Below are 21,058 nucleotides of genomic sequence, written 5' to 3'. Positions count from 1 at the left end.
GTTAGGTAAGGAAATATGGCTACAAATAAATGCAATATGTAAATATCTCAATGAAAGGGAGAATAAAGAAGTAGTATTGAGGGAGGAGACAGGGTTAGAAAAAATAATAAGAGAAAAAAGTGAGGGTATAAAGGTGCAAGCAACCAATATATATATAAGCTGTTAGTGCAATCAGAGGGGGATACAATTCGAGGATTGACTAAATGGTGGCAAAATGAGATACAAGTAGAGGTACAAGAGATGGAAAATATAGTAGAAAATATAAAGAAAACTAAGAATACAAGAATTAGGGAAATGAGAAGGAAAATATTACGTAAGTGGTATTATACTCCCGTTCAACTTGCACACTTTCAGCAAAAGGTTAGGGGTAATTGTTGGTGAGGCTGTCAAGATAAAGGAGTGTTTATGCATATGATTTGGGAATGCCCCATAGTGCAGGAATTTTGGCAAAAAGTGCAAGATGACATAAATAGAATTTTAAATATACAATGGACAATCACTAAGGAAATGACAGCATTAGTTAAAAGCAATGCGATGGGAGAATTTAGAGAAATAAAACAAGCAGCAATAGAAAGCGCTCAGGCGGTAATAGTTTTGGGTTGGAAGGATGCGACAAAATGGACAATGCAAAATTGGTATAGGTACATGGTGGACCATATTCAATTTGAAATGATGGATAAAAGGATAAATTTGGATAATGAAACTGAATTGAAACAACTGATGGGATGGTGGGACAAAGTAAGAAGATATATGATGAGTAGAATCTGAGACCAAGCTACAAGAAATAAATTGGAATCACTCTATAATATGTAAATAGATAAATTGCTCTTGGCTTACAGTGGGTTATATAAGAAACACCTCCGATATGGTGGTGGGGTATGTGTGTGTGTCGGGGTGGTGGGCATTTGTCTTCACCATGCACTGTTTTATGTTGTGTGTATATTAAACTTGTTAAAAATCAATAAAAATATATTTTTAAAAAAACAATACTCCACTGAAGGCACTTGCCAAATAAGCTAATAGTGAAGAGTCCACAAAAGAGCCTCCAAGATCATTCCCACCAATAGCAACAGAGCAAATCATTAGAATATAATGAGAGCAACCCCTCCTTCCTTGATAATATTACTTAGTTTTGGTAATTAAATGTCTATAAGGAAACAACCAAGCTCAAAGAGCATCAAGGACCACTCAAGGATTCTCTCCTGATTATACAACAAATTGAACTATGATATCCAGGGAAAAAGTCATTTAACATAATTAGAAACGAAACTTTAAAAAATCCTCCCAAATAAACATTCTTCTACTGATATTCATATCTGAAAGAACGAACAAGTCCCTTTACCACAATATGACAGGTTTGGATATAGCAGAATGGAACACAAATAAAAATAGTAGATAAGGATTTGCATGTTAAAGAATTAATTAGCTTGCAAGAGAGAAATATAAATCTATATTTATATTTGCAGTCCAGTAGGTATGAAGTGTTTGTCCAGATTTTGAAATATACTAAAATTGTAAATGATTGCTGGACCTTTTTTAAAAAAAGTGACAGTCTAATTTTATATGTGAATTATCTAATCAAGCAGTAAATCAATTATGCTTCACCATAAGCAGAATCTAAAGCAAATAATTCTTTTTAAAAAGGAAGAATGAATTAATTCTGCAGAACAGCATACATGAGACAAATTTATCAAAGATATACATATATATATATTCGTAGATTTTCACGGGTACAGGTATGACGATCTTGGTATATTCGGGTTTCTTCCCGTGTAGGATTTGGAAATTTCTGGCGATGTTTCGAAGAGGTCCCACTTGTCATCTTCAGGCTGGTGTTTCTGTCCTTCTTCTAGGGCGAACACAGCGAGACCTGAGCTGCCTTCCTTCTATAAATACTGGTGGCTGGGTGTGGTTTGATGGCTCAGCAATTGCCTGCTGTGTAGAAACTTCCTGGTGAGTCAGTGGGGTAACATATGGGATCGTTGATGTAGCTGAGGTTTGCTGATTAGTTAATGGTTGTAGATTAGGCATGATATCCTGAGTAGTTGGAGCTTGCAGGCTACTTGATTGTTTTGCAATGTATGTTCTGAGTCTGGTTTCTATGGCTGGGATACGTTTGAGGGCTGGTTTCCAGATGTCTGGTAAGCGGGAGGTATCATCCTGCTTGTTCATATTTTGGGGATGTTTTTCTATCTCGATGGCTTCCATGATTATTCTTCTGCTGTAGTGTTCTGTTTTGGAAATTAATTTGGTACTGTCAAATTTTGACAGTACCAAATTAATTAATTAATTTCCAAAATTAATTTCCAAAACAGAACACTACAGCAAAAGAATGGAAGCTGTTCGTCTTAGAACAAGGACTGAAACACCAGCCTGAAGATGATGAGTGGGACCTCGTCAAAACGTCGCCAGAAATTTCCAAATCCTACACAGGAAGAAACCCAAATATACCAAGACCGTCTCATATATATATATATATATATATGTGTGTGTGTGTGTGTGTGTGTGTGTGTGTGTGTGTAAATATATATATATTTCACATTAATTAAAGAAGCTTTACATATGAAAGAACTTGATTTGTTTAAGAGATGGCCAAAACTTCTAACTTGATTTTTCTCATTTTGAATTAAAGATTTCAGCAACCTAAACTCACAAGAGGTATAATCACAGCTTGATAATAAGAGATTATAAGGCAAAAATTAATCTCAATGATAATGTATGTTTTTTAAAAAGTTGTCGATCTTACTTACTGATGCACTAAGTATATAAGAATAATGAAATAGGTCCTCAAAAATTGCAATCTATTGAGGTAAAGAATTAGCCTAAACAAAAGGATTAGTAGATACATCAACTAATATCACTGAGACGTTATAAGATCTAGAACATATTTTTCTCCCAGAGAGCCTAATTGTGTTTGTTCTCCTTAAGTCTGTGGGATGAAGGGGGGTATTTTTAGAAGAGATGAATGAACTGTGTAGTGAACCAGTTTTAGGTTAAGGCACTAGGCTATAATATGGCACAGTGACAAAAAATACATTTTTTTAAAAAAAGCTGAAAACAAGATGGTGATTCATGCTCTGTGCTGGAAACTTGGCTTCTGCACAAGCACAAAAGAAAAAAGAAAAATCAGAAAAAAATTCCAAACCAGTCAGTTCCTTGATGTCATTGTGACATCACTAGCAGTTTGCTACTGGTTCAGACAAACTGGTCTGAACTGGGAGAAACTCACTTTCCAGTTGAGTTGAGTAAGGAATGCTTTTAATTATTTATTAAAAGTAATAAAAATAGGAAATAAATAAATAAATAAACAAACTACTGTGGGTTTAAACCATGTATATATACAGTTAGTACAGCTATATTCCCAGTGGCTCAGCTAAAGCAAGTAGGCACAGATTGGAGAGCAGCAGTAGAATAAGATATTCACAGTGGAAATTTACTTTAGTGACAAGAATAATTTCAAATGGCATGGGAAAAGGTAATAATAAATCACTATTGTATTTTACCAAGAAAACTGCATGGTATATAAAGGGATAGCCTTTAAAAAGTGATTGACAATATAGTGCCAGGTGATGGGACTCTCAACTGAGGTAACATTCAATATGCTATGAGAAAAAGCTCAGGGTGGAAATTTTGTTTCCTTTTGCTGCTTCCATCTAGCTCAACAATTATGTAGTAGAATAATTGTACTACAATCATACAGTCGTAGTACAAGCTTAAACATAAATGTTCTTATGCATATTTTGCTCATTGTTTTGGTTAAATCAGAACATTACAATGCTAATTTTTTCTCTGCATCTCTCCTTGGTGGAATTTGTCTATCTTTCTGTCTTACTTACTGTTTGTTTGTTTGTTTGTTTGTTTGTTTGTTTGTTTGTTTGTCTATCTGTCTGCCTGTCTATCACGTATCTGTCAGTTTTTCTATATGTCTGTCTACCTGACATTATTACTTTGCATATATCTAATTAATAAGAGATAATGCTTTCTCTCCCCTTTTGAAAATGAAAAAAACACATTTTGCCTCAACAGAATCAGACAGTAGAGTCTGCTTAATTTATTAATTCAGATATCTGCCTATTTTTCATTCATGTTTCTAAATCATCATGAGAGAGCAGAGAGATTTTTAAACTTCTACTGGGTCATTCTGTATTAGCAATACAGTAATAAAATTACAGCTATTCAGTAACTGAAAGTAAAGATACAATTTTGGTTGTCCTTTTGGTATTCTCATTAATTTAGAATTCAATAAGAGTTTTTTCTCTCTACAGGCTGTTTACACAAGAAAGCAATGGATAATCAAAGTTTTGTTACTGATTTCCAACTCTTAGGCTACTCCGATGTTCTGGCGCTTCGCATGTTAACATTTGGAGGATTTTTGCTTATCTATCTGGCTGCATTGATTGGAAACCTTCTTATAATAACTGTTGTAACCCTCAACCCACATCTTCAAACACCAATGTATTTTTTCCTAGTTAATTTAAATATTGTTGATCTAAGTTTCATTTCAGTCACTGTTCCAAAAGCTATGGCTAATTCAGTGATGAATACCAGAAGGATATCATATTATGAATGCATGGCGCAAGTCTTTTTCTTTTTTTGGGCAGGAGCGTCAGAATTCTTGCTTCTGACCTTGATGGCTTATGATCGATATGTTGCTATATGTAATCCATTGAATTATGTGAAAGAAATGAACCGGGAGGCTTGTTTGAAAATGGCTACCAGTGCATGGATCTTTGGGTTTTTTGATGCATCACTAAACACAGCTTGCACTTTTACTATCACATTCTGTTCCAACAAAATCAACCAATTCTTTTGTGAAATCCCACAGCTCCTGAAGCTTTCATGTTCCAGTTCCTCTTATCTTATTGAACTTGGGCCCCTTGTATTTACCGTGTTAATATGTGTAACCTGCTTTAGTTTCACAGTTACCTCTTATGTATACATCTTTAGGGCTGTTTTTATTATTCCTTCTGTGGAAGGAAAGAAAAAAGCCTTTTCAACTTGTCTGCCCCACTTGGCTGTGCTCTGCTTATTCTACTTTACTGGAGTCTATGCTTGTTTGGGGACAATGTTCAGAACCTCATCAGGCTTGGATCTGCTACTCGCAGTGTTGTACTCAATGGTCCCTCCTTTCATGAACCCCATCATTTACAGCATGAGAAACAAAGAGATCACAACAGCACTTTTGAAGCTTCCACATAAAACAAGAAATATAATTTCAGTTTAGATTTTGTTTGTTTGTTTGTTTGTTTGTTTGTTTGTTTGTTTGTTTATATTTATTTATTTATTTATTTATTTATTTTTTATTTATTTTTTATTTTTTTATTTATTTATGTTGAAAGGGACCTTGCAGGTCATCAAGTCCAACCCCCTGCTTAAGCAGGAAATCTTACAGCACAGATCCTACATCCTACAGATATTTGATTCCATATTTTAAATACAAATCCAGTAAAGGAAAATTGTTAAATTCCAATAAACTCATCAGAATATGTTACTTGTTACTAGTAAATTGTAAATATTTCATCAGAACACTGGGAACAAACAACATATAATACTCCCAAAGCAATTACTGAGCTTAGAAAGCCTTCTTTTTAAATTTCTATACTCCCAAAACTATCCAGACTTGAATCTTATGTAAAAATGCTTTTTTTGTTTTCAGTTGAAGAATATGGTGGGATGAAAGGCATTCAATTCAGTGACAGTTCAGGAGAAACACCCTGTAAAAACAGCAAGGTCTCATCACTTCTAAAAGCAAAGTGTTGGATTGCTCCAACATTGTAGCTTCTAGAACTGTTTAGTTGTACAAAGTTAAAGCTTGAATTAGCCGTATTTCACTTCTAAAGTTAGTATCGAACCATTTATGCCAAAAATAATCAATGAGTTATATGTTGATCAATAATAAGAAATGTATGAGTCACATTGACTTACCGGTATTCATACATTGATTTAATTTCTTTCCCCCCATTCTCCATTATTTTTTGTAACTTCAGCTACATATGTTCATTATACAACATAATGGAACACCCATAAATTAAGTCAATATAAGACTTTGATTCAGAGATTGTCAGAATTAATTCAGATGATGCTTCAAGGCTATCCAGCAGAAACCAATATTTAATGCTAAAATAAATATATAATCCTAAAAATGCAGATAACATATATTTCAGAAAAAAACCATATTTATTGAAGGATAAGATTATGAAAAACATGTCAATGGCAAAAGCAGTGACAAAAAAACCCCCAAAACCCAACAACCAATAACTATCGGGGAAATGGTATCCAAGAGGGAAACAACATTAAAACATGTCTTAACAAATAGAAATGAATAGGGTTTTTGTGGGTGGGGAGGGATAATTATGCCTCACCATACAGGGATAAGAAGTCAAACATATGGTCTGTATAAGACATGTTGCCAAGGAAAGGAGTAGGGGAAGAAAATTAAGAGTTTTGGAGAATCAGTAGAAAAAGAAGGTATATGTCCCTCATCATTGGGGCAATAATTTTGAGGTGGGGGAAAAGAATATTGATAATCCATCTGCATAAAAGTTAAACAGGAACAGATGCACAACCTGGAGCATCTTGATTGTAGGGTTAAATTAAACAGAATCTTACAAAAATGAAAATATTTCTACCATCCGCTTTTACAATCCCTGGAAAACTAAAGAAGACATCTTCTGAAAAGTTCCCCATCCAGCTTTGTGATTTCAGCTGTCTCTTAACTATTACTTAGACTATGTTACTTCCTCCTGTCTCCAATTCTCATATCGAGTCACAAGGTTAGAAGGTGAGCACAAATATTCTGCTCCTTGATTGATCCAGAGCCAATTTATTAAATTTATAATTTAGCAGGATACCTGGAACATTGTGCAATTAAGACTGTGGAAGAAACTAAGTAAAGGGACAGTTAAAAGCCTTGAGTGAAACTGCAAATTGAATTATGAGAAGAAAATTGACACTGCCCATCCTATGTCTGATACATTTGAATGGTCGGACGGTCCATCGGCCAGCCGAAAATTGCGTTGGGGCCAGAAAAAACGGCTCCAGCACACATGCTAGCTTGGGATATGGCAATCTTGCGTTATTTAGTGAGATCGCCATTTTGGCGCGGGGCATTGTGGGAGCCGGGGCGAGGCGGGCAAACTCTATAAATTAGGCTACGCCCCAGGCCTTCCTCCTTTTGCCCCCCCAGCTGCCAGATGAAGCGCATACATGCATGTTCACCATTGAGGGTGCTCTACATGGTGCTGCCTACTCTTAGGCCATGCTTGGTTTGTTTGCATGGCACAGGCCTTGACAAGTGGGCGAGCAGGGGTGAAGGCACAGGGAATGTCCCTGCGGACCCAGGTTGGGGAACAGGGCAAAGGAGGGGACATCCCTGCAGGCCATAGCACTGCGAAGGGAGACACAAGGACCTGAAAGTCTTTGTTGTATACTCCCCTGGGATTAAAGGGGTAGGGGTAGGGGATTCTGGGGGCTCAGCCTCCTCCCCCCTTATTGCCTCACTTGCCTAATTTGCCTCATTCTCCTAATTTCTGGCCAGCTAGGCTGCCATCATTAGGCAAAAGGGGCCTGCACTATTATTACAATATATTGCCAATAGATTAATCATTGTGTGGAGGTGGTTGGGAAAGATGAATTTGACTTAGTATGCAAGAGAATAATAACTGCTAGGACCGCCTTCTGCTGCATGAATCCCAGTGACCAGTTAGGTCCCACAGAGTGGGTCTTCTCCGGGTCCTGTCAACTAAACAATGTCACTTGGTGGGACCCAGGGGAAGAGCCTTCTCTGTGGCGGCCCCGGCCCTCTAGAACCAAATCCCCCCAGAGATTAGAATTGCCCCCACTCTCCTTGCCTTTCATAAGCTGCTTAAAACCCACCTCTGCCGCCAGGCATGGGGGAATTGAGATACTCTTTCCCCCTAGGCCTTTACAATTTTATGCATGGTATGTCTGTACGTATGTTTGGTTTTATAATAAGGGTTTTTAATTGTTTTATTATTGGATTATTATTATATGCTGTTTTATTGCTCTTGTTATAAATTCACTTTATCCATTGAGCATTTTACCTGAGTAAAGAATTGGAACTAAATTTGCAGTTCAACAATCTACCTAAAGTTCTTTGGATAAATTGTACTACACCAGGGATGAGTCACAAAGTGCCCTCCAGGGATACTGACACAGAACTAACATAAATTCTAAGCCAGTAATTCTTTAAACATCTAACTTCCTTACCTGCAAAATGTATAACATGCAAAAAATTTCTGCTTCTGCATTAAAGTATGTATGATTTTATGTATTCCCTTATAGAAGGAAAGCAGATTTCATTATCTTAAGAAAGCATTCTTGTTGCATCTCATTTACTCTGTAAACTTTGCATGTGATTCTTTTTCTCAATCATTTTGTATGGTCAAATGTTATAAACCAGGTATCCAAAATCCAAACCTTCCATACTTGTCTACATTTTATCTAGATGCATTTGGCAGACAAAACAAACTTTTAAATCTTTTTAAATATTTTATTTTTATTGACATCTGGACATTACATCTGTTTCTATTTTATTTTATGTGCTATGTGTATTTATATAATCAACATGATGCAATTCTTCAAGGAAGAAACTCCAAATATTTCAATCTAAAGGATATGATTTCTTCCACTGATTAAATCTAATTGAAATCAGCCAGTTTGTTCTCAGCTAAATGAGGATTAAATAGCAGCTAAGCCCCATGGTACTGCTTTCCTGCTTTCAATCTCTTCCTCATCATCCTTCTTTTTATATTTTATTACTGTTAATTGATCCTTCTTTCTGAAATTGATTTTTGAGAAGAAACCAACCCACTGAAACAATATACAAGGCATCATTTTTTCTAAATAATGTCCAATGAAAGCATGATAATGTATTTTCTATTTGATGGTTTCTTTGATGTTCCAGAGTGGCAGAATTTCTATGCTTTGGTATTTTTTCTAATTTATATTGCATGTGTGACGGGAAATATACTCATCATCATCATAGTAATTTTAAATATTCATCTTCATATCCCAATGTATTTTTTTGTCCTAAATCTATCAATTGTTGACCTGGGCTATATCACGGTCACCATCCCCAAAGTCATAGCCAATTCCTTAATGAAAACAAAGATAATCCTCTATTCTCATTGTGCTGCCCAAATGTTCTCCTTTGTTCTCTTTGCAGCATCTGAATTCTTTCTACTGACAGTTATGGCCTACGATCGTTATGTTGCTATTTGTCATCCACTTCAATATGAAACTTTAATGGACAGATCCAGATGTATCCAAATGGCAAGCTGCGCCTGGATGGGTGGCATTCTAACAGCAATACTGCACACTGGTGTCACATTTGCAAACACCTTTTGCTCCAATGTGATTTACCAATTCTTTTGTGAAATCCCAGAAATTCTCAGGCTCTCCTGCTCTGATATGTATCTCATTGAAATTGGGGCTATTATTTTCAGTGGCTGTTTATATTTTGTCTGTTTTGTTTTCATTGTTAATTCTTATGGACAGATCTTCAAAGCAATAATAAGAATTTCCTCTGTAAAAGATAGACAGAAGGCCTTCTCTACCTGTTTGCCTCACCTTATTGTGGTTTCTCTGTTCTTCTTTTTTGGCTTATTTGCTTATTTCCGGCCAATTAACAGGATTCCATCGCAGATGGATTTAGTGGCTGCTGTAGCCTACTGTGTGGTGCCACCATGCATGAATCCAGTGATATATAGCATGAGGAATAAAGATATAAAGCGAGGACTTTGGAAACTCATTGCCTGGAGATCTTTCAGGGGGAAAAAATCCCTCATACTGTAAGCTTTTATCCTTCACATGTATAACTGTAGTGTTTGTGTAGAAAAAAAGAAAAGAAAAAGAAAAAACAATTGCTGCCAACCTGCCTTCAATTGAGTACCTGTATACTGCACGAGTCAAAAAGAGGGCAGTGAAAATATTTACTGACACATCACACCCTGGACACAAATTGTTTCAACTGCTACCTTCAAAACGTTGCAATAGAGCACTGCACACCAAGACAACTAGACACAAGAACAGGTTTTTTCCCAACGCCATCACTCTACTAAACAAATAATTCCCTCAACACTGTCATCTTGTTACTAAGTCTGCACTTCTATTTCTACTAGTTTTTTCTCATCATTCTTATCATCCTTTTCCTCCCACTTAACTTGTTGTTTGTATCCTGAGATTTTTATTAATATTGATTGTTTCTTCAATTCTTATTTGACCCCTATGACAATCATTAAGTGTTGTACCACATGATTCTTGAGAAATGTATCTTTTTCTATTATGTACACTGAGAGCATATGCACCAAGACAAATTCCTTGGGTGTCCAACCACACGTGGCCAATAAAGAATTTTATTCTAAAAAATGCTGTTGGTAGTAAAAAAATATTTTTCACACTGAACATTTTACAATAACAGTCATTTTTGTTCAACAGTATATAATAATATATATGGAAGGACTGATAAAGGAACATTTTTAAAGAGTTTGTTTACATGCAGTATACAGATAGCATCTGTATGGTTATTTATATATTTATATTTGTAGTATTTAAAAACTAAAAGAAACATATTGTTTCAGTAGGACAGTAATCCATCTAAGGAATAAAATGTGTTGAATTAAAATCTTCAAGGAGTGCAGTTAGAACTTTATCAATGCAAATCTATAAATAAGTGTTCTAATATAATGAGAGTCCTTGAGAACTGTATAACTTGTATACGATTTTACTATATATGTATTTCTTTGATGATCTTGTTCATATGTATTCTTACATGATATTTATAATCATTCTTACTTTTTTCACAATAAAAAAATACTAAATGTATCTGAACTTATAAGTCACAAATGAATGTTGCCATGTTCTCAATTTAAACAAAGAAATCAAATGTTCAGATATGCCAAAAGTAAATCTTCAAAATCTGCCTTCTACATTCACACTGAATTAGTTAGATACCACAATAAAGTACTAAAAACTGAATTAATTTGCACTGCCTCTGTAAAACATTAATTTTAAAAATTATGGATGTTAAGAGGTTGTGTTTCATAAATAACTAAAGGAGAAAAGATACTTGAAATGTTGTATTTTAAGTGAAAAAAGAGGGAATGTGAGTCTCAACTAACTACACATGCATGGGAAAGCACATACATATCTTTGAGGGGATGATAATGGGAAGAAAATAATTAATGAACTGTGTTTCAAGCCATTTGAATAATAATAATAATTATAATGTCCCTCAAATGAACATAGGGAGGACTATCCAATTTTATGGAATCTTTCCTAAAAAAGTGCAGTAAGTTCCAATTCTTAATTGAAATTAATTGTGAAAATTAAACAAACAAACAATATTACAATGGTTAAGGCAAATGCATGTCAAAATATTGTTAGAATTTCTCTATCTAGATTTAGAATTCAGACTGTTCGAACAACTTCATGATAGAATAGAATAGAATAGAATAGAATTTTATTGGCCAAGTGTGATTGGACACACAAGGAATTTGTCTTGGTGCATATGCTCTCAACGTACATAAAATAAAATATACATTTGTCAAGAATCATGTGGTACAACACTTAATGATTGTCATAGGGGTCAAATAAGCAATGAAGAAGCAATATTAATAAAAATCTTAGGATATACGCAACAAGTTACAGTCATACAGTCAACATGGGAGGAAATGGGTGATAGGAATGATGAGAAAAACTAGTAGAATAGAAGTGCAGATTTAGTAGAAAGTCTGACAGTGTTGAGGGAATTATTTGTTTAGTAGAGTGATGGCGTTCGGGAAAAAACTGTTCTTGTGTCTAGTTGTCTTGGTGTGCAGTGCTCTGTAGCGACTGCCTTTGTAATTCTTCCCTCAATTCTCATTTCAAGGTCTCATGGAGAATAATGTAAAGATGAACTCTAAGCTAACCATAATAAGATAACCCATTGATTCAGAAGAATAACCACAGAATTGGCTCCACATTTTTGTTTTCAAAATGAAATTAAGGTACCAGACTAGAAATTAGGAGTCTGTTCCTAGTTCTAACTTAGGCTGGGTGATTTTGGGCTAGTCATTGTATCTCAGTCCAAAACGTCAGGCTCATGCGACAGGCAGTTAGTCCATTTATGTCACAAGCAGTGGATCATCAGTTAGTTGAGACCAAAAAAGGGGATCCTGCACTTTCAGGAAAACACTAGGAAGAAAAACAAAAGAGCTTCACTAATGAAGTATTCAATAAATAAACTTTTAAATGGTAATGAATAGACAATTTTGTTCATTACAAACATGCTTTTAATGCGCTTTAATACAATTCATTACTAACAGCAGGCCCAGTTCTTGTTATTTTTAGATCATTTTTCTTCGTGTGTATCTGTGTTTGTATTCACACTCAATCACACACATGTATGTGCAGTGGCGGGCTACCATTCCTGGCCCTACTGGAATGGGCCAAGAGCGCGCACATGTGCCTGTGCCAGAACTACGCCCATGTGCCTGCACCAGGAGCGCTCATGCCCCTGCTGCAAGAAGCCGAATGTCATGTGAAAATGTGCATGCAATTTCCAGGGTGTTTTTTGATTCCACACATGCCTGGAAGTAAAAAGACCTGGAAAAGGAGCAGAAGAGCTGCTGGTAGCTTTGATGCAACCAGCAAAACAGGGTAAGAACTGCCAATCCACTCCCATTCATGTGCCTGTGCTGCACGGTGGAGGGGTGAGCCGACAGAGCTGCTGCTCGTGGCATAGTGGGCAGGCTGCTTGTGGTGGGGGACAGTGGGAGCTTGTGGCACAGCAGAGGTTTGTAGCACAGTAGAGGGGTGAGCAACTACTCTGTCAGCTCACCCCTCTACTGCACCACAACCCTCCACCATGCCGTGAGCCCCCGCTGCCCCCTGGCACCACCACAAGCAGTTTGTTCATTTTGCGGTGAGCAGCTGCTCCATTGCTATAACCCTCTGCCATGCCATGAGCCCCCGCCACCCCTAGGCATCACCACAAGTGGCCTGACCTCCACCACACCACAAGCCTCTGCCATGCTGCAAGCCCCACCATTCTACAAGCCTTCACCACCCTGCCCCATCACACCATCCCTCTCCATGCCACCCCAACCGCACCATTCCCGCTGCACCACTGTCCACCCCTCCATCAAGCAGTGGGTCCTTAACTTGCTCTCAATCCACCTGCAGGTTGATGAGCCATGGTGTGGGGAGCAGGCAGGGCAGCCCCAAGCTCCAGCCACGTGGTCTGCTCTGTGCTCTCCCGCATGCAATGAGGGATGCCTGCACCTCAGGAGAGCAGAGAGCAGGACAGGCAGCCCGAGCTTGGGTAGACCACTGTTGCTCTTGGCCTCAGCTGCCATTCTAGGTGCTGCAGCAAGATTCAGCCAATGTGCATGTGCAGACGTCCCTGTGGCAGCAAAATTTGGGGGGAAATTGCCAATTTCTTTACTTCCGTGCATGTGCAAAAGCAAAACAACCCAGTAATTTTTACTGGAATCATGCCAGTGGCACATGCATGGCACGTGCATGCCCACTGGCAATAGAGTAAGACTAGTCCATCCCTGTATATGTGTATGCATATATCTGTATACTAGTGTTTCAATAAATGTAAAAATATTTTTAAAATATTTTTCATGTTTTCCCTTTTTAAAGGCAAATTTGCAAAATTCCAAGGAGAAAAAATTATTGTATATCTCCTGAACACTTTCTCCATTATAGAAAATATATCAGGGTAGAGCCGAGGAATTTTTACAATTTCTTGCAGATAAAGTCGCTCAGATTCAGAATGACTTGTATTCCAATTGGGCAATTCAAACCGAGGTGATAGGGTCAGGTCTTAGTCCTGTTGTTTGGGATGTCTGATGTGGTAACTCCTGATGAAATGGAAAAGGCAATGAGAGCTGTGAGTTCCTCCACCTGTTTACTGGACCCATGCCCCTCCTGGCTGGTCTCACACATGACTAGATACAGGTGTTGATTAACATTTCCTTGAGTGAAGGGTCCATTCTGCAGCCACTGAAAGAAGTGATTGTGTGACCTTTCCTCGAGAAATTGTCCCTGGATCCAGCCGAGTTGAAGAATTTTATGCTACTCCCCAACATGCCCTTCTTGGGTAAGGTTGTTGAGAAGATGGTGGCACTCCAGCTCTGATAATTATCTAGATCCTTTACAGTCTGGCTTCAGAACCAGTCACAAAACAGAAATTGCTTTGATCATGCTTATGGATGATTTGTGGGGTTATTCCTCAATCCTGGTGCTTCTTGACCTCTCAGTGGCCTTCGATACCATTGACCATGGTATCCTTCTGCGATGGATGGAGGGGTTGGGAGGGAGAGGCACCATTTTACAGTGTTTCTTCTCCTACCTCTCCTGTCGTTCACAATTGGTGTGAGTGGGGGCAGAGATCTACTCCTCACCTCTGCTTTGTGGGATGCTGCAGGGGTCTCTCCTTCCCCCCCGTACTATGCTTTACATGAAGCTACTGGATGAGATCATCCGATAGCATGGGGTGAAGTATCATTAGTATGCTGATGATACCCAGTTATAATTCTCCACCCCATGCCAATTCAGTGAAGCGGTTGATGCGATGTACAGTGCTTGGAATCTGTAAGGGTCTGGATGGAAGCCAACATGCTCGAGGTCAACCCAGACAAGATTGAGTGACTCTGGGCATTTCCTTTAGAGGATCATTACATATGTCCATCCATTGTTCTGGGGGAAGGAAACTCTGATTCTCTCAGACATGGTCCGTAACTTGGATCCACAGTCCTCCTGGATCCACAGCTGAGCCTTGATTACCGTCTCTTGGCTGTGGCCAGGAGGACCTTTGTCCTGGTTCACCTGCTATACTAGTTGCAGCCCTATTTGGACCAGAAAGCTTTGCGTACAAGCCCTCATCACCTCCCATCTTGATTATTGCAGTACGCTCTGCATTCTCTGAAAGCTTTTCCTTCTTGCTGGCTGTTTCCATGGCTGGAACAGAGTTGCTGATGTCCAGTGAGTTGTGCTTACTACAGTTGTAGTAGTTCCAGGAACAGGCCCATCTGTAAACAAACTTTTATCTGAAATGTTGGGGTTAATTTCTAGTGTGTATGCTTTCGTCTTAGGGCTCCAGTTACCCCTGAGCTGGTCAATGTAGAGTCTCTATCTTCACCCATCATCCAGAACCAGTGTGTATGACCTGTGGCCAGTTGGTTAGTGACAGTACCTGATAATCATAGGGGATGGCTTGGCATAGTTCCTGGCATACACAAGGTCACATGGCTGTCTTTTAGCTATCAAAAATGGAATAGGGGAATAATGGTTACTTAAGGTTGTGGTTGACTCGCATTTGGCTCCTTTGATCACAGACTTTGAGGAGAATGAACCGGGTCCATTGGGGTATCATAGGCCAGTGTGTTTGCCAGAGGAATCAGAAAGTGAGAGTGAGGGAGAATTAGAGACTGCAGAGCCCCCAGTTGTAGTAAGAATGGAGTCAGATGAGAAGAGGAAGGTTATGGACCCAATATTAGATGCTAGGGTAAAAAGAATGTGAGGGAGACAAGAATATCTCCAGTGACTTAGATCTAGGCATTGACTACTCCTATGCTCAGCTTGTCATAACTGATAGTATAAAAGGGGGATGATGGGAACTTCAGTGCAGAAGTTCAATTTTCCTATATGTAGAGGGAGAAGTAGCAGCCAAACAGTCTCTCTCTTAAATCCTTCTGCAATCCTGAAATCCTGGTTTTTGAAGGCATTTGTGAGTACCTGTCAATGCAAGAACTAATAACTTGAATTTATTACCTTATTTTGGTCACTTGTTATCCATTGTGCTGATATCGGTGGACTTTTGGCAGTCAGACTGATATTCTTATGATTTCACTGCTGTTTCCAGCACGTTTCTTTGCAAATAGACAAATATACATAGTGACTTTCCTTCTGACTCTTCATTGGGGCTTAATTGCTGATAATTAACTGGGCTGGACAGAACACTTAAGTTTTCTGAGATAACATCTCAGGGCACAGTATGTATTTTCTGAGGAGCCAAAAGATTTTTTGCAGTTTCAAATACCTCCGCAGTTAATGGGGAAAAGGGCTTTTCCCCTCTGTCATTAGAAATGCCAGAGAGTTCATTAGCCATTAGGAATTGAATGAAGATTCACCTGCAGGATTGTAAGTGTCAAAAACAGGTAAGGCTACCATTTTCCACAGAAGGGGTTTTTTTATAGTGACTTCAGCTCTTTTTAATGACAGCTCAGTTCCATGATTCCAGTCATACAAATCAAATAAATAAATAAATAAATAAACAAACAAACAAACAATCAAATAAAATAAATCCAATACAATCATCCACATTTATCCAATCCAGTCACTCACAGCATCAGCCAGAGCCAATCTCAATGCTCATAGACCCATGCCCACCGATAGAGATAGGTTTTCAAAGTTTTATGAATAACACAGTATTCAGGATGTATTCTTATTACGCAATATATTTAATAATTTCACCAGGATTGTAATCTTGTTCCATAGGTGCTATTTTTCTCTAAATATTGGTTTAACAAAATGTAATTAAAAGAATTCTGTTAAATTTTTGAAATTATTTTATTATAATGTATATGTCAGGCCACCTGACACAGTAACAGCGATAGGGAGATGGCCGGAGTGAGTGAAGGGGAGAGAGAGATTGGTACCACGGCACATTCCTTGTGCAGAATCCTAGATCAACTGAAAAGGGAAAGAAGCCAGCATTCCCTTCCCCGGATTGGTACACGTGATGCACTTTTGGGTTTGGGGTTGTGATAATGAACTTTAACATAGAAAAATACGGAAGAGAATTCCAATGTTGGTAGGTGCGCCAGGTGCAAAGCTGAGATTGGAATGCAGAAGTGGGGACGGCCTTAACTGCTTTCTGAATTGCAATACGAGGGGGCCACCCAGTGGAAAAGGATAGAAACACAGCCAGAGGGGGGAAAATCCAGATTTTCCATTTAAAGCAATCAGGCAACCCTGTGAAAGTTTTTTGTAGCTGCCTCACAGAAAATTGCATGCAACTTGAGGGGTTGGCCAGAAACCCAATTGATCCATATTTTCAAAAGTACCCTTCGCCCAGAATTGAGAGAGGCTTGTGAGAGGCAGGGGGGAGGAAACTGGACCATTCAAGATTGGTATGCCAATGCGGTCACTTTGGGTGAAATAATTCCTGCTGAGAAGGAACCTCCCCCCCATGCAGCAGATAATTTTTTGAGACATTGCTTTTCCCATTGCCAGCTGGGGCCTCCTTGCTCAGGGGCCAAGAGGGGAACAAATTGCTATCAATGTGACCAGAATGGGCATAAGGGGACTGACTGCTTGATGTCCCTCTTTCCCCCTAAACCTGAGCCATGCCAAGTAGCAGAATGAGAATCTGAAGAAGCCCCTCTGCAGGGTCGCTGGGCCTTTCAAACAACAGATTTGTGGCCTCCTGAGGACTTTATTAAGGATGAAGACCCCATTCCTTCAGAGACCAGCCCTGATTGGGATGAGGAGCCTGGCAGAGAAGATGGCCCAATGGTGAGTGAGCCCATCCATCCATTATTCATTAAAGCAAGGATTAAGGTGATGAACACGGGGGAGGAGGAAGAATTACAGGCTCTGATAGGCACAGGGTGTTCGAGGTGTCTTATCAGTAAGGTGGGGAGAAAGCTGCACCTGTCCTCACCCGAGACCAACCCAGGAGACAGTCTCCACCAAGAAAAGGGGAGTGGGAGAAAAAATGAAGTCAAATTTGTCCATTGACCTGTGGTTCAACAACCACAAAGAAATCCTAACACTGATGGAAGTGTTGCCTTGGAAGGGAACCAAACTGTATGTGCCTGCCAGCTTGCGATTAGATATTCTCCAATGGAGTCATGACTTCAGACTAAGGGGCCATTTCAAGTTCCTGGAAACATTGCACCTGGCGCGGAGACAATTCTGGTGGCCCAGAATGAGAGCTGAAGTCGAAGATTATGTGAAAAGTTGTGCCACCTGCGCCACCAGAAAGCATAGGCCTGGGAGACCCCCTGGATTACTGCAGCAAGTAGCCAGCCCTACTAGGCCCTGGGAAGAAATAGTGATGGACTTCATAGTGGAACTCTGTGAGAGCAAAGGAAACAATGTTATATGGACTTTGATTTATTGATTGATTTATTCTCCAAACAAGCCCATTTCATCGCTTGTTCGAGGCTACCTACTGCCAGACACATGGTGAAGTTATTCCTAAAACACATTTACAGGTTGCATGGAGTCCCCCACAGGATCATATCAGATCGGGGGATCCAATTCAGTGCCAGATTCTGGAGAGAATTTGTTTGCATCATTGGTTCCATTCAAGGACTTAGTTCTGTGTTCTACCCTTCCACAAATGGAGCAACAGAGAGAGCTAACGCCCTAGTGGAACAATACCTTAGATGTTATGTGAGTTACTAGCCGAACAATTGGGCTGAATTGTTGCTTTTTGCTGAAGTAGCTTACAACAATTCTGTACACAGTAGCATGGGACTAACTCCTTTCCAGGTTACCAGTGGCCGAGATTTTTTTCCCATGCCGGAACTACCTCCAGAACCTCCCTCTTCCATCACACTGGTGGAGTGGATGGAGAAATTGAAGGGAGGATGGGAGGACACCAAGAAGGCACTGGTGGTGGCAGCGCAAGCCTATAAGAAGTAAGCAGATAAACACTGATCTCCCCAACCTCCTTTTAGAGTGGGAGATAAGGTTTTCCTATCTACCAAATACATTCGGTTGAGGTTGCCTAACAAAAAGCTAGGTCCAAAATTACTAGGCCCCTTCCCAATTGTGAAAGTAATCAACCCAGTCACGGTGCAGCTTGCATTGCCTAGAATCCTAGGGAGAATCCACCCTGTATTTCACTGCAGCCTGCTTAAGCCAGTGAACGGTTCTAACATTAGGCCACACGCACAGGCACCCCCTTCCCCTGTTGTGATTCAGGGGGAATCCTACTACAAAGTTTTTGGGTTTTTTTGGGATTCCCGCATTTTTAGAGGGAATTCACAGTACCTAATTAATTGGAAGGGATACCCTCTATCAGAGGCTACCAGGGTAAAGAGTTGAGATGTCAAGGCTGATAGGTAAGTCAGGCAGTTCCATGAGAATTACCCGAATAAGCCAAGGGTTCCCAGAGAGAGGAGGTAGAATGTTTTGAAAGCGGTACTGCCCTGATGCTTTACTCTATCGTTCTTGTGGGTGTGGGGTTGTGATAATGCACTTGTGGGTGTGGGGTTATGATAATGAACTTTAACCTAGAAAAATACGGAAGAGAATTCCAGTGTTGGCATTACGGCATCGAATCCAGACTATACTAATCTATTTTACTCACCACTATCCCTTTGAATAATATATATTGTATATGGATCTGTTAATAAGGAATATAATAGAATGGTTTATGATTTGTAAATGACAAATGTGAACAACATTTGTTTTAGTCTTTTGTATTTGTGTAAAAACCAATAAATAAACTTAAAAAATAGTAACATAAAATTGCAATATTCCCGGCTGACTTTTTTTTGCAGGGCTGACAATATATGCTTTTCTTTTCAATCATTCTCTCCTTTTAAGGAGATTTCCTGGTTGTTGGATAAAAGATAAGAAAAACTTCTATTTCAGAAATAATGAAGGCTGAATGATTTGTACCCAATGGATTTAATAAACACATTTTAAATTGTTATTGTATCTGTTTTCCTCTGTATTTATGTACCTGTATTGCTATGGATTTTGTATGCAAGGAATGATACAAAGCAATTCATAAGTTCATATTTATGGTATTCTTAATAGACTCACAATGGAAGTGGGATGGAAACTGTTAAATCAGAAGCTGGAGGCCGAGGAAGGTTAACAGCTTTTTATTGGCAATCAGGAACAGTTGAAGTGACCAGCTCGCAGGTAGGAAGTGACTGTGAGCTACCGGCTAAAGCCGCACCTTATATACCTTGCTGGTGCAGGGAAAACAGTGAGTTCCTCTTTTTTAAACTTTCGCACCAAGGTTTCCCTTGACCACGACTTAAGCCAATCAGCAGTCACCTTTATTTAAAAGTACAAACATAACACCCCTCCCCCCATAGATTGAACAAACTGTCAATCATTTAGATATGTGACGTAGCTGATTGGTGGCTTGCTGACTTGCCCAGACCTGCACAGTTCAGTTTGCAGGGAGTTGTCCTCCTGGTCGGCTGGCTCCTGTGCTACTCCGTCCTGGTAAAGATTGTCTTGGCCTATGGACATTGAAGCGGCTTTACAAACGCCAGCCGCCAGGGTTCCAGGGCAGCCGCCGCTGGATGCCAGAAGAGGATGTGGTGAGTAGTCTGGTTAGTCTTGGTAATTCCCATGCGTTTGATCTATGGGAAAATTTCATTGTTACTTTGTGTTAACTCACTTGGATGTTGTTTTCTGATTTGGTCTATGTGTCTCCACCAGATTTTTCCATTGGCTACTTGGATCGTGTATGATTTGGGGCCGGTTTTGGATTCAATTGTCCCCTCTCTCCAGTGGAGATTTGAGTCAAAGTCTTTTGCATAGACTGGGTTGCCTGTTTTAAAAGTCCATTCTGGTTCCATTGTAGGCTTGTCTTTCCTTTCGGAATACTCTGGGTGAATTCTGTCCAGCTGGGAATGGAGTTTCCTTCCCATAAGAAGTTCTGCTGGACTTTTGTTTGTGCTGGCCGATGGGGTGATGTGCTGGACTAATAGGAATTTGTCCAGCTGCTGTTGCCAGTCTCCAGGTGCTGACCAGTGCAGGGCTTCTTTTGTGAACCTCACCATGCATTCAACCCGGCCATTAGCAGCCAGAAAATGGGGAGATGTTAATGCATGTCGGATCCCCCTTTCGGCCAGGAAGACCTCCATTTGCCTGGAGGTTACTTGTGGACCGTTGTCCGAGACGAGCACATCTGGCAGTCTATGCATTGAGAAAAGTCTCTGCAGCACCTTTATTGTAGCTGCTGTTGTAGTTGAGGTCATTAAGACAATCTCCAGCCACTTGGAGTATGCATCGACCACAATGAGGAATGATTGTCCCGCTAGAGGTCCTGCGAAGTCTATGTGTA

The 21,058-nt window shown here is 39.4% G+C and overlaps 1 protein-coding gene across 1 annotated transcript; it reads left to right on the top strand.

Annotated features, from left to right (window-relative positions):
* The first annotated feature begins 8,883 nt into the window (after nt 1-8,883).
* On the top strand, nt 8,884-20,241 carry LOC139154025 (olfactory receptor 14I1-like). Its single transcript, XM_070728453.1, has 5 exons — nt 8,884-9,812; nt 14,116-14,294; nt 15,348-15,517; nt 19,792-19,899; nt 20,104-20,241. Exons 1-5 carry the CDS (start codon nt 8,884-8,886, stop codon nt 20,239-20,241), a joined length of 1,524 nt encoding a protein of 507 aa, XP_070584554.1.
* The last annotated feature ends 817 nt before the right edge of the window (nt 20,242-21,058 follow it).

This window comes from Erythrolamprus reginae, chromosome Z (assembly GCF_031021105.1).
Source record: "Erythrolamprus reginae isolate rEryReg1 chromosome Z, rEryReg1.hap1, whole genome shotgun sequence".
NCBI classification, from domain to species: domain Eukaryota; kingdom Metazoa; phylum Chordata; class Lepidosauria; order Squamata; family Dipsadidae; genus Erythrolamprus; species Erythrolamprus reginae.
The sequence above is the reverse complement of the archived record's forward strand: the minus strand, read 5'-3'. Positions and strand labels throughout refer to the sequence as shown.